At 45.2% G+C, this 15198-nt stretch overlaps 1 protein-coding gene across 1 annotated transcript in view; it reads right to left on the bottom strand.

Annotated features, from left to right (window-relative positions):
* Positions 1 to 15198, bottom strand: part of LOC146809004 (urokinase plasminogen activator surface receptor-like) — a 49890-nt gene that overhangs the window by 16267 nt on the left and 18425 nt on the right. Inside the window, exons 3-5 of the mRNA XM_085614814.1 lie at positions 13355 to 13474; positions 11450 to 11605; positions 5142 to 5291 (exon numbers count right to left, since the gene is read on the bottom strand). Of these exons, the coding sequence (XP_085470940.1) occupies positions 5142 to 5291; positions 11450 to 11605; positions 13355 to 13474 (426 nt within the window). The remainder of the gene's footprint in view (positions 1 to 5141; positions 5292 to 11449; positions 11606 to 13354; positions 13475 to 15198) is intronic.

Raw genomic sequence — 15198 nt, 5'->3', positions numbered from 1 at the left:
GGGGAGGTCTGAACTAACCACAACCTTTTTCGGGCCACTTACCCCTCCCCAGGAGAAATCAACAACTGCCATACTGTGATTGGTAGTGACGTTGCTGGCATTGGTCACTAGGTAACTGGTACCTAGCATGATCTGTCCAGGGTCCACGAAGTTAGGCGTCACCATGGTGACACTGGCACACGTGTCCCTGTAGGCCTGAGCCACTTTTCCATTTATCAAAGGTGTCTGTCTGTATTTGCCCAAAGTATTGGGACTGGCGTCAGGGGACATATCCATATCCCCTGTACAGACAAGGACGGCCTGAGTGAGAGTGCCGACTAAGTCGTCACTCCCCTCGGTTCCCAAGGTTAACCCAACTAATGCCTTGGGAGGCGCACTACCACTGCTGACTGTACTAGGGGGTGCAGGTGCCTTAGGGGCTGCAGTGGTAGGAGTTTGCCCTCCTTTCTTGGTGCACTCACTAAACCAGTGAGTCTTACTTTTACAGTATTGGCACCACCTTTTTGACTGGCCTTCTTGAGTCTTCTTCTTCTGTGAAGCCTGACCCCCACCCTCTTTGGTTTGTTGGGGACCTGTCGAAGACTTCTGGTCATTTTGTTCGTTCTTGTTACCCTTTTGGTCTGCTTTCTTCTGACCACCCTGGTTCTGATTCTGGTTCTGCTTGACCCTTGTTCTGACCCATCTGTCTGCCTTCTTTCCCAATTCTTGGGGAGAGGTCAGATCCGAGTCGACAAGGTGCTGATGCAACAATTGGTTCTGACAGTTGTTTAAAATCTGTTCTCGCATGATAAGATTGTACAATCCTGTGTAATCAGTAACCTTGCTACCCAGCAACCAGCCTTCCAAAGCCTTAGTGGCACAATCGACAAAGTCAGCCCAATCCTGAGACTGAATTTTCTGGGTGTCCCGGAACAGCACCCGGTACTGTTCCGTGGTTAAGCCGAACCCATCAATCAGTGTGTTCTTCAGGACTTGGTAGTTGTTAGCATCCTCAGCTCTTGTAGTGAGGAGCTTGTCCCTTCCTTTACCTTCAAAGGAAAGCCACAGTATAGCTGCCCACTGACTTGGGGGGACGCACTGGACAGTGCAGGCCCTCTCCAAGGCAGTTATCCACTTGTGGATGTCGTCCCCTTGTTTAAAGGGGGGCACGATTTTACTCAGGTGTCTAGTGTCTATACCCCTGTCTTTCTCTCTATTGAGAATGCTGCCACCAGTGGGATCTAACCCACTTAATTTCTGCTCTCGGGCCAAGGCAAGTCTTTCTTTGGCGAGGGCAAGTTCTTCCCGCTCGATCCTCAGATTGACCTCCCACATCTTCGCTTCATGCTCCCTCCTCTGAGGGGAAGTCATTCCTCTCTGAGAAGATGCCTGAGAGACATGTGTATGAACCGATCTGCCAGAGCCTCTGGAGAGAGACCTAGCTCGTCCGTTCCCAAGGTTAAGCCTGCTTGAGCGTGGGCCCGGGGCTCCCCCAGTTCCATTCTCATGCCTGCTTAAGTTGGTCCTTGTAAGCCTGCCGACTACCACTGGACCTTTGTCTGCCTCGTCTCCCGATAACTCGTCCTCGTCCTCCTCCTCTGTGTGGGGGTCGAGGTCTGGGTCACCGAGGGTTCCCTCTAAGGGAGGCATGTTCCCATCTGCACTGGGGGGACCTGGGTTAGAGGACCTCCTAGCATCGTACGCCTCTAAGAGACCTATCAGTATTGCGATGGTAGGGTTAGAACCCTGGTTTAGCTTCCTGGAGGCACACAGTTGTCGCATCTCCTTGAAGCTAAGAGTTGCATATCGTGACACGACCTGTGGAGGGTCACTGACCACTAAGGGAGTCTGCGAAGACTCTCCGTGGATCGACATGCTTTTCTAGTGAGGTGTAAGTGTTGCACCTACCTACACTATGGGTTTACCTACTGATCCCTTGCTAAGAGTTGTAGTCAGGGTGTGCTAAGCCCTGTTACACTACAACAGCCGGTTCAGTAGAACTCGGAGTATTCTAAGTTAAGTTATATGTACCTGGGTACTTATGTGATCTTTCACTGCGATATTCTTAGGATACGTGTGTGGTAAAACAACAGCAAGCTCAAATCCCAACCGCTGCTCACCAATGTGAGAAGTTGGCCTGATATGTAGTGCTCACTATTCTAGTGATCACTGTGTATCATTCCAAACGACCCTTATTGATGATTGGTTGTAAGTCAACCTTTTAGACCAGCTATCCTAGTAGCGTGGATACGAGCAGTCTTAGGCTAAACTCTAGAGGGCGTGTTAAGCCAGCTGTTTACCATCACATATACCCCTTGAACACCAAGTGAAAGGACACCACACAAGTTGTTATGAAAATAAAGGATATTTATTTATAACAAGACTACCCTGGCTCTTTATGAGTCAGGGAGCTAAGCACACTACAAAACTCTTAGGAAAATACTTCAGTTGCACAATTTAAACAAATGCCCGAGGGGCACGAGAAACCATCTACACTAACAGTGAAATGCGAATGGTTAGAGTCTGGAGGTACTGATTCCGGAGTGATCCGATCAGTGGGACTAAACGAAAAAGGAACTGGACACTTGTAGAGCGAACCTGCGATGGAGCACCGAGATGCTCGAGTTACCTAGCCCGGAGGCTGCGGCTGCGTGAAGTTCGGCAAGATGTCGGGAGTCCTCGTGTAGTCTCAGGAGCCTGAAAGAAGAAGTTGCTGGCAGGCGACCAGTGACGATGTTCAGAGCGATCCAAGCCTGGATCGGTGATGAAGGAAACCTGAAAGCAGAGGGGACTCAGTTCTCAACCGCTAGCCAGCGATCGTGTGGGTACCAGGAGGGTACCGGCTGAAGTCACCTCGACCAGGTGAGTGGGTGACGTCGGACTCGGCTGTTCCTCGGACCAGGAGGCGCGGCGGCGACCAGGATGGAGGGCGAGCTGTCCCACGAAGGTGTCTGCTGTCGATGATGCTGGGCCCAGGAAGGGGCAGCGGATCTTGGCAGTGGCAACCCAAGCGGGGGAGTCAAGATGGCGTCGGGAGTGGACCAGGAGGGTCCGGGGTACTCCTCTGTTGAAGGGGAGCAAGAGCCAGTCTGGAGCAACCAGACTAGTGATGAAACAAACGTGGTGCGTCGTGAAGAGGGCCACAAGCCGGTCGGCCAGTGGTCGGACAACGCGGTGAACAGCAAGGAGCGGAAGGGCCCCCACGCAGATCTCGTGGATGCTGGGGAGACAGACTTCGAAGCTGGAGCTGCTCAGGGTTTAGGGCTTCTCAAACCCTAGGTGCACTCACTCGAGGGTCCCTCGGTGGGCGTGCTAGATAAGCGTCGTGCAGGTTCTGAGGATAGCCGGTCCCGCAGGTCTCGTCACACCTACGACTCTCAGCTGAGCTGATGAGGTAGGTAAAAGGTCAGAGATGTCAGGGAACTCGGGTCTCGTCGAGCTGGGCAGTCTTGATCCGTAGGAGAGACTTACAGCAAACCGCAAGCGCTTAGATGGTGCCTGCTGGTGCAGGGTGGCTACTCCTTAGCCACAAGGGAGAGTCTTCAGAAATAGTCAAGAGTTCCTTTCGTGGAAAGTGGTTCGTGATTCGGAGTTATCCGATTATCTGATTATCCAATTTGGGAAGGGGACGCGCTCCTACCTTTATTCTAAGAAAAGGGGCTGGCCCGTGACTAGGTTCTACCTATGGGTGGAGCCAGGAGGGGGGTGGTTACACCCCTATCCTTTGTCCGGCTTCGCGCCAGCTCAGGGGCTGGTGTGCCCCCGAAACTGGTTTGAGCCGGGCTATGCACAGTGAGCACCGGGGTGCCACTGGCGATCACCTTCCTTTCAGCCCTGCCTACCTGGGATACACAAACCCTGTCTGGGACGGTGCTAACACCGCCCTCGACAGGAAACCCTTTGTCCAAGCTCCCCTTGCTGGAAGGTCCCCCAGCAGCGGGAGGTCAGACTTGTGTCTGGTGGCAGCATCCATTTTGTGATGCTGAGGCTTAAGTCAACTTTAACCGGGGTTCAAGGTTACTTCCATGTCGTGTCCCTCTAAAAGGGGGGGAATGCCAACCCCATCACCAGGACTGGCGAGGGGTTCGTATTCCCATTCGTATGACACCTTACTCGACATGTGTAGGTGATGTGAGGCCAAAGTTAGCAAATAACCGCAAGGATTATAAGGCATTAAAAGTAGTTGGCCCGCGTCACCATGGAACGGCTATTAGGACTTGGTTCCGCAAGCCGTCGACGGGCTCAGCTCGCGCCAGAGCACCGTCCCACATGATTCCCTGCACTCTGCCTTCAGGATTGATAAGGCCTGCTATAGGAGTGACTGATAGGAATCCATGTGTCCATTTTAGGGTTTAGGTGTAGGAATACTACACCTACAGCAACGGGTGATTACACCACGTGGCCCCAGCTGTCGTGCAGCCAGTTGTGTCAGATTTGGGCGGCCATTCCAGGGGTGGCATAATACATGCTTCAGCCCCGGGTAGGCCCTGGGTACACCGATGCCCTGGATACCTGTGGTATGCTGAGACAGGGACTGACAAGGCGGCCCAGTTCCAATTAGTGGATGCACCTAACGTACATGTGTGTTAATTTCGAGAGAGAACAGCTAGGCTGTGGGTCTGATTGGCAGGCCCACAGCCGGAGAAAGTCGTAAACCAATGAAGCAAAAGCAAAAAATCTGGGTGATCATAGGATTGCAGACCCTACTCTCCTACACCCCCCCCCCCCACCTTTTTTATCTGATTTGAGCCCTGCAGGCAGTTCTTCCTAAGAGTACAGCTATTTCAGTTGTGCCTATGTACCCCAAGCAAGCAGTCATTTGCCCGTTACACTGCCCTGTTAACATGTTTCAGGTTCTACTGTACTCACATATCATTGACCTTGTTGTTTTTTGTTCCACTCCACCCGTTTTCACTCCCATGTACTAAGTGTATTCTTTCTATAATGTATAATACTGTTTTGCATTTAAATAAACTCACATTTTATTTTATTTAAAAAAAAATGCTTATTTTATTTTAGCATTCTTATCTAGTGCTCTAAGGCACAGTGTATCAGCGCACTGTACAATTATACAACATGATGCACAGCTTTTTACTGGGACGTATTAATAAGTAGCCATATTAAATAACTGATAACGATGATGCATCATCAATGGGGGTTACCTGGTTTGGAGCCTGATCTAGTGAAGGTGGCACACTGGTCCTCCTTGCCTACACAGAAAATGTGCCCCTCGGGTGTGCATCCATCTGAGGACTGGTCCGTGAAGCAAGTTGGACACTTGTATCCGTTCGCTGTCAATTTTGCAGGATTCTCTAATGGAACAAGGAAAATACATCTTAGGGTTTTTTTCACTACATTTGAGGAATAAAACACGTCACCAGGGTGATGAAGTCCAACCCAACGTCAACGGGATATGAGGACCTGTCCTTACATGGACCACATCGCTCCCTGTAAGACTATCCCAGTTAGCCACATCCACGAGGTTGCTACTCACTTCTCAGATCTCCCATAGAAAGGGAGTCTCAGTTTGCACTCCTGGACAAACATACAGTTTCCATACAGAGGATAACCGAGTCCATCTGTACATCTCCTCTACTTGGGACATGCAGCATCAAAGGTCCTGCCAGTCTCACCTGCAATGAAAACTGTCCCAGCATCTGTATAAATGAATGGATTTACATTTTCCCCAGAACATCTGACCACAACACTGTAGCCCATGGACTCCACAGAATAAACTTTGGAGCCAACCCCACAGACCTCATATAATGTAGACTGTGAGGCCTTTTCACTATCGACTGGGGTAGTGGAACCACGCCATGAAGGCTTATTCTTGGATAAGTATTTAATAGAGACTAATCTATAGCACAATAAAGTAAATATCACACAAACTCGCGATGGAATGGGTTTTTATTTAAATGTGTGTTAAAGAGTAAATTAAACACAATACACAGAAAACCCTGAAAGGCCCCAACACCATCTTGTGTTGAGGAACAACATAGAGCACTCATATAGCGTTCATGCACTTGGTTGCTATAACATTGGTGTCCCAACGGGCTATGCTTGCGTTGAACAAGGGAGCTTTGGCACTTGCCATAATTGATGCAATGTTACATTATTGCAACAATCTTCTGATATTTCCAACTCTGTTCTAATGGCTCTGGCCCGAGAGGACTAGTCTGCTGGTTGAAGCTTCAGCTACTCAATTTTTAGACAGAACACTGTTCAAAACCTATTAAGGCTGTAACAGTTTTTTAGTTTGTAGCAATGGAGGGATGTGATGGTCGATTGATACTCACTGTGAAGTCCTCCATTGACTATTGATGGTGTTATCACACTCCTGGCACAACTGAAATCTTCTAGTTGTAAGGTACACCAACAGTCCCCATGAAAACAGGACTTTAGGATGGATACCCAGCACAAAGAAAAACAGTATCATCTCTATAAGGTCCACCATCTAGTCTTCTTCTTTGTTTCCTTGGAAGTGGAGATTGATGACTCTCGGTTGCGCTCTATTCATCAGCACATCCTCCCAGGCGGACTGGGAATCAAAAGCAGCCCTGGCAAATTTTGTCAGACTAGCTCCCCAACGGTGCATAGCGTGTGCATTGAGAAAGCCTGACTACTACAAATAGGGGTGTTGGGGAGGGGGTTCTCCGCCCGAGAAAAGTTTGGGAAAAAATAGTGCAATGTGCAACACATTTTTCACTTTATATATTCAATTTTATTAGCTTTAAAGCATAGTAAATGAAGACCTTACTGTGCAACAGGATACGACAACCAGCACCTCCCTCTCAGCACAGCCTCTCTCTCACATGTATTTTATTCGTTTTAAATCACCTCTCATACTAGTGTAGGGTGTTGGAGCACTGTGTAATCAGGGTATGGAAAATGTTACATACGGCAAAGATGTAGGATTCACATGCTACTTATACTGGTAGGCAGGTTTTAAGAGTGCTTGGTCTGGAGAAGCACAAGTCCAAGATTTAGAACATATCACAGTGGTTAGGGTTGACCTTACTAATAAGAATTTATTTCTACCCAAACAAACCTTTTTTAGCATCATCAGGATAACGAAAGACTTACCTTTCTAACCTATACCATGCAGCTTGCATGCAGCTCTTTGATGGCACTTCATTGCTAATAGTGCTAGATTACCATTGCAACTTATGAACTGCACAGTCACAAAAGAATCTCTGCGACAAAAGAAGTAGCCTAATGAGCTTACACAAAAAATACTGTTCTGTGAAAATGCATGGTACTTGTTCTTTGCAGCAGGCATATTAACCCTCAGCGCTACCTTTGATGAGTCAATACTGACACTAGACAAAACACCCATCTATCTCCAGCAGGTACTTTAATCACAAGAGTAATCTTGACACTTTTATTATTGCCTGAAAACTGCTGAAAAAACAAGATACTTGCAGTGCTTTTAAAACCGGCCCCCACTAACAAACCCGCCCCCCACCCTTCCATCCTCAAGGGGAAACAAATGATTCCCAATAGGGCCTGTCCAGCCTTGCATCCTCCATGTTCTCCATCCTGCTGGGCCTTGTGCAGATCATCCCATTATTAGGACAACCTCTATTTTTTAAAGAGGACTTCAGCTCCTTCTTTCATCGAGGAAGTCAGCTTCTGTCAGCTTCTCTACTCCTCACATGTCACACCAGCCAAGCATATTCTCAGAATACACATTTTGTCCCCAAATGGGGTAGGAAAATAACAACCCTCCAGAAGTTTGTTTCAAAGTAATGTACTTGTTTTGAGCTGGTGCAAAGATATCCAAATAAGAGGCCCTCTAAAGTTTGTATCCCCCTTTAGTGGTTTAGTGGTCAAGGCAAGAAGTGTGACACAATCAAGTGCTTCTTTATTTTAACAGGCCAGACACTTTTTAGTCAGGGTGAAGTGCATCACATTATTGTGTCTGGGCTCCACAGGCTTCTCCGATGACCATAGAAGAACGGCCTCTTCCGTGGTATAGGTTCAGGATATGCTATCTCACTGGAGGGTATTCCATATACGTAACCATTATGAATCCACGGGCTTTCCACTATTGGGCTTGAGCTGGTACATTCTAGTGAAGTTTTTGTAAATTCTACTTTGCTGGGACTTTCAACTTACAGCAATGGCTTATATTCTGGTAGGATCTACTGCTAGCATTTCTCTTCCGTCATCATATATGAAGGCACCTGGGATAGTGCTCCTGTCCTGCCTAGACCTACCAAGGCAGTTCCACGTCAATTGTTGGAAGCATACACCAAGTGGTTTCTTGTGGCAGCTGGTGCTATGGTTAGCACTACCTCCACTTCTAAGACCCTTGCCCAGCATGCATTCCATACCTAGACCTTATTTAGGGGCAAGAGTAGCTGGCCTGGAATCACCATCCATCTTCAGCTCATCATTTGCAATGATTATGTGCCAAGGGATTGTGAGGAAATTCTTTGACTGGCCCACTGTTTCTGAAAGAGACATAGTAGGACAGGGAGTGGTGGCGTTAGAAGTGAGCCAACTGATGCCCTTTACAAACACAGGCTCCTGGTATTCCTGGCTGTTGGGTGAGGTTTGAGGTTTGGTACCAGTCCTCCTATCGAAGCCATTCACAGCCAGCTCTGTTACCTCAGAGGGGCTTCTAGCACAACTGCAATAAATGTGCTGGACTGAAATCTATACAGGTGGGGGAATATTTGGGACATTACATTTTAAGTGACCCTGTGCCCCACAGCAATAACGCCTATCCCTATTGAGCTGATGTGCCTCCTTCCTACCTCCACCATTCATATTTTTGTGAAATTTAAAAAAGGAATCACTGTTTTCATTCTTTTTTTAATACATCTTTTTATTAAGTAGACAAACAAAGGACCTGGCAGTGCGTCCATTAGCAAATAGGTTTCCTACACTTTCAAGTCTGTTACTGTTTTCATTCTTGACATTTCTGCTTTTTGCCACATGTTCTTGTCACCAAGGTTGCTTCTTCTGGCCTCCCTGTGCACAACTCACTTATTAGAATGTGCTGTAAATAATGTAATGTCACTGCTCTGTGAATCAATCATGACAAAGATGTTCTGAGTCGACGTAGCAAAATTGATTTATGCACATCAAATTAAGCAATCCATGGAAGATTGTCAGTTTAATTCCCTTCACATACCACCCAAACTTTAAAAATTTCATTAATAAATGTTTTCCAATTCACATTCAGCATCTCCTTAGGACCTTCATATTGTTTTAATGCTGATTAGAACATTGGAATGTTGGGCGCTCCATTGAAAACAGTGGAGTGCTCTGGGTGTCTAAAGGCTGGTAGACGCACTGAACATCAACATTTTAATGTTTAACAAAGACCTCATGATGCCCAAGGGGATTACAACCTCTTTGGCTCTGTGAGGCCTTTGTTTTACAAATTAGAACATTTGGCCTGCTTCCTTGTTAAAGGCCCTCGCTTTCGGCATGGGCCTTTAACACTAAAGCAGGCCTTTAATGGCCAAGTAGAGTCCGCTATGACGGGCTCTAAGGCTATGTTATTGTTTCATCCAAATCCTAAAATGATAGAAACCTTCAGGTAGTTCTACTACGCTCCATTGGAGCCACGTTGCCTGCGAAGGAAAGTGCTTAGTAAAGCAGCTATATTTTCTCATCTACACATAACGGAAACAGGTAAGGTGCCAGTTCAAAAATTCACCCATGAACTTACTGGTCATGGAGGGGTACTAGTTTGAGATGCATCTCTTCCTGGAAGGAGCTACAGTGGCAATTGGAAGCTCATACTGTCTCAATTATAAAACATTAGCAAGCTTCATCTCCTGTATCTCCTCTTTCTGCTTAATATCTTCCTCTCTGTCCCTTTCAATCTATTTTATCCCGCGTGGCTTTACTTCTTTTTCTCTAGCAAGCCTTTGCTTATTTATTTGAAACTCTATATCCCACTCGCTCTCTTTGAACATCCACCTTTCCCTTTATCTTTCAAAGTGTACGGCCCTATCTATGGGGGCAAGCAATGCTGTGGGATTAGGTATGAACCCAGTGGGGGAAACGGAGGCCCCAGGAATAGCAAGGGTGGAGGGTCAGAATCTGACAAGACTAAACCTACTGCTGTTTTTGTGCTTGTGATGACGATATTTTTACTATTAAATGTTTTGAAATTCATACTGATATTACCATGTAACAGACAAATGTACTAGGTGTGTACTATTCACGTTTAGACTGACCACAGCTAATGTAGGCCTCATTTTAAAATGGGTAGTGCAGTGCCTGGCTGCCATCTTTTTCCATGTTGTGTATCTTTCTTTTTTTCAGGAGAAAATGAACTAGCAATCTCAAGTGGTGTCACTTTTGTTTTCTGTTCCTATGTGGAAAGTTGTGTTTACACAACCTGTTCAGAACACACTAATGAGCATGTGCAGAGTACTTCTTGGACCAAGTGTATCTCATTATGTTGCATTTAACTGTAAGTCCAAAGTACGTTTAGAGTTGGATCATTGTGCAGTGGCCTGTGAAAGTAATACATTTGTGTTGCCTTAAAGCGATTGGCCCTTTGTGTGGGAATCATGGGTAGGTGTATCAAGTGTTGGAACTGTGTGATTTAAACTAATGCAATGTAGACAGAGATTCAGGTGCATAAAACAGATGCCCTTTCACCTGCCTTTACAGAAGAACCCTTTTTCCTGACATCCGAGCAGAACCTTTCCCTGACTTAGCAAGGTAGGTTGGTCTCTTTATGGTAGAACTGACCTTGCTTAATTTGGTTTGAGATATATAATAGTGTTTGTTCATGATCTTTGATTTTCTTTGAATATATTTTGACTAACACATTTATGTATTGATTAAAAACTAATTTGATGATTTGAGTTTAAAACTTTGCTACCCCTCTGATAAACCTTTATGCTTTTGAAACTTAACCAGTCTCTGTCTTACTGGTGGAGTCAAATGTGTTTCACGTATTGACTTGTATTGATGTTTGACACCAGCCTCAGAACTAAAGATTTATTGGAAAGTGCTTTCCAAAAACGGAATTTGTACCAGAATTTTCAAGGAGCAAAGCACTCTATCACTGGCCACATTATGGGAAACCTGTCACCTCAAAAACTCAGTCATGAAAATCTGCCTTATGCAGCCCTGCAGATGTCAGCAGCATTCTGTGCAGGCTGCTTTCAGCTGATTAATTGTCCTTCAATTGGGTCATGTGCAGTCGTTCTTTGACAGACCTATTAAGATTTTCCAAATAGCTGCATATTCATCCAATAATCAGTCGGCATGTTGAACTCCCTCCTGGATTCTTTGTTGATGGTAGGCGGATTGCTTTCCTTCGGCTTCCAAATAGCAGCCATCTTATATCTAAAACATTGTGTTGGTAACGCTGCTGTGGTGGATTTATAAGTACACATTTTACAAATGGAGGTCCCCTATAAACATTTTTAAACGTTTTTCATTTTCAAGAACCCGGTCGCGTGTTGGAGGGCAGATCAGGCATGTTCCTTACCCTTATATTCTGGATGGTTACATTTATCTGAGTCGCAGCACGTTCTTGTGATCTGCAAGGAAACGCCAGCGCCCCTGATCGCAACGTCTTTTCCACAGGTGGCCTGTTTGGTGGGGTGCACGCAACCCTTGAAAGCAGTGAAAACGACTTTGATTCCTACGTGAAAAGAACACATTTTTTGGTTAAATGAAAAGGAAATTTCAGCAACAAACAGCTTAATATCTAACACCTTCACAAACACAGGCCCTCTATCTCCGAATGACACTGTGGCACCCTGGGTGATTTTTAGACTGTTTTTAGAATCTCTTCGTTCCTTTCTCTGGCCCTTCAGTACATTATGAGCTCGCGTCACTCAGTTCACAGTGTGTTGTTGAGACCAACAGCTACTCTTCTGAGTTCTAACAGCAGCAAAATTTGCTCCTGGCATGGCAAGAAAGTTCTATAAATGTTCCAGAGATTAAAATTGTGTTATAATAAATAGAAGCGGGCACAACTGATGACGTCCAATACAACCGAATGGCCATACAATTCAATCTAAATATTGAGCTAGTAGAGTGTGGGTGAGTAACCCACACTTCTCACCCCCATAAATCGCAACACATTCGTAGCAAATTCAAGACCCTTAGCTGGACTCCCGCTGCACTGTTCACCAACTTCTTCCAGCATTTTGTAAATGGTCTTTCTAACATAATTTCCAGAATATCTTCTCAGCTATGCTCTTTAAACCAAGTTTGAATGCATTTAGGTTTAATTGCTGTTAACAGACCAGCCCATCAATAGGTTTTACCTGATTGTCTCAACAATGTTCCAGTACCTTACCAATATGCTGCCAAATTTGCATCTTCCAGAAATTCTAAATCAAAGGAGTGCAAAATTTCTTAATTGTTACATAGAAATGATGTGAAATGTCAGAAAATTGTGAAAAAAATACACGTAATGTACACAGAATGCACTTTGGATTATCTTGAGTGAACACTTAACATACTTCACATTCAAACGTCGCCGACAAAGGGAATGGTTCATATCGGAAATTTCTCTTCTGGCACATTTCCTGCCAGAATCTGTCCCCCACAAGACCTTTTATGCTCGAACAGCTTCCACGCCAGAAAATGTATTAAATTACATAATGGCATTTCCTCTGACATTTTGCAAAGTATGCACAATGGAAAATTACCTAAATTACACAAGCTTTCAGTAAAATGAGCATGGTCTTACTTTTCACACGCTGTGCTGAACTGCGCCCTGAGCAAATAAGGAAAGTGTGCCATATTAGAATTAATGTGCTGCCCCCAGAGCAACCGCAAACTTGTGCTGCCCATGGGGCAGGGCATTCAATTGATATTGGGATCAGATGTTTAAAAGCTTCACATGTTTCACAGTGCAGGCGGCAACCCACCTACACTTTTAAGGGAGATTAGAGATCCCCTTGCAGTTGTGTGCAGTGAGTGACTGCACCTGCATTCAGGGTAATGTCTGAGGAGGTCCATCGGACCCTATTTCTCCCCCTCGAGAGGGTTGCTGTTAGGAAGCGCACTGAAATTGCACTACCTTTTTTGTGGCACACTTTCAGCACACCTCTTAATGGCATGTTTGCATCTGTGCCCATGGCGGTAATACAGCACGGGTGCAGATGCAAAGTGATTCCCTCATTTACATGGAGCCACGCCCCCATGCAAATCTGGAAACGCCATCTCACGATAGCACTGGAGCAACTTGTGCACCAGCGCTATCTGCATTACAAGAAGGGGGAACACAAGCGTCTCCCGCTCCTTCTGTAGTAGAAGTGTGCCTGGGGGGAGCTCGAAGCGGGCGCACATGCCCGTTGCGCCCCCTGGGCACAATGTATAAGACGCGCCTGAGTCGGCAATGAAGACACAATTCATCCGTGCATCCATGTACACGTACCTGCTGATTTTTTCCGCAGGCCACTGGTGCAGTGAGTGACTTCTTGGGGGCACGGGTGAGACCCGCCAGAGCAACTGTATTTGTTGGTGCTTGCGCACATCTCACAAATGAGGGAACTCCCTGAAAAGAAAAGAATGTTTACATTGTTAGATTTTATGTGTTGTTAGATTTTCCATTATGCAACCATTTTGCTACTTGACCCAGCATGTTTGTCGGAAACCTATTTTTATGATATGTGTTGGCTCTGAGAACGTTTTCAAAGGTACAACCTGGTTCTACTGTACAACATATTGTAGTACATATGTGGGTATTCGAGTCTGGGGACTATGTACATTAAATGATGCTGAGCCACAGGCTTGTGAATCATTTTCTATATGTTATGCACCATAAGAACTGACGTGAAAAGGAAATTGCAAAAAAGAAACAAGCACTGGCAATGCTAATAAGTCTGGCATATAACTGAACATTCCTCTTCTGTTGTATCTTAGGAACACACTAAAACATCATGAATACACTCTGTCACTCATTCCTGGACTAATTGATCGATTTATCCATCCAATGGGTTATTCTTGCATTTAGACAATTATCCACCCACTATAGAACATACTGACAAATGCCCACATGTATGATAAATAAAAAGAGCGCATATAGAAAAGTGAAAACATACCACCTCCTAAACTTGGTGAAAAAATGCAAACATAATATTGAACATAGGAAGAGGCGGTTATCTTTCAATGGTATTGTACACAGTGTACAACTGTTTTATATTTTAAACATAGATGCCACATTAAGTAGCAAGGTGTTGGCCACCTTGGAGCAGTAAAAGCAATGACACAATGTGCACAATACAAACTTAAAATGCCAAAGCCATATTAAGCCAAGGTTGTCAACATAATTGTTGACCATCTTGGAACTATAAAACAATGATACATTATAGACAATACCATTTCAAGATGGGCAACCATTTTAGAAATAGTGACAACAGCGGATGCAGCAAATTAAATTTTGGGGCAAGCCACGGCCGGTAGGAGTGTGGGTGAGCTGCAGGACGCTCATGAAAAAGAAGGAATGAAATGAAAGCTGACCTATTAAACAAAAACACGGAAAACTAATTGATTGGTCACCAACCCAGAAAAAGAAGTGCCCTCATTTTCAGATGGATGTGCACATATGACCAGGACAAATGCTGTTACTTACTGCCAATTGCAGAAATGGGCAAAACGATTGCCCCATGCAGTATGCTGTAATGGAGAGAAGCAACATAACAATGACACTGGAACAGATAGAAGAGGCCTGGCCCAAAGGCCCTTTATGTATGTAGGTAAGAAGAGGTTTTTTTACAAGGACCTGGCAGACACTTCCACACTTAAGCAGGCCTCACAAGGATTACTACAATACCGGTCTTCTACTCAAAGAGTTGTCTGAGGTATCTGTGAGATGCCACGTAACAAAATGTCAGTCTACAGCCTTCAATACAGTGTCAAAACAATTCACTCATAAAGGCCTATTGGAGTTAATAAATGTATTTCACAATAAGTGGGAAAGGCCTACTCCCTTTGTAATGTTAAATGATAAACATATCAGACCTGTGACATCTGACATAACGTTTCCCAATGAACCAATCAAGGCTACAATCTTCATTATTGAGTTATCGCTATAACAAACTGAGGCCTCCTGTCTTACACATGAGCCAGCAACAATCATCAACAGCCGAAGAATAACAAGTATATACAAAGTTACACTTAGCAAAGCAATTGGCAACCCTTGTTAATTTGGCCTAACAAGGATTATCACAATGCAAACTTGAACTACAAGTGTTTGTCCAAGGGGGTACCCAAACTGCA

The sequence above is a fragment of the Triturus cristatus genome, chromosome 7 (genome assembly GCF_964204655.1).
Source record: "Triturus cristatus chromosome 7, aTriCri1.1, whole genome shotgun sequence".
NCBI lineage: Eukaryota > Metazoa > Chordata > Amphibia > Caudata > Salamandridae > Triturus > Triturus cristatus.
This window is presented reverse-complemented; position numbering and strand designations above follow the sequence as displayed.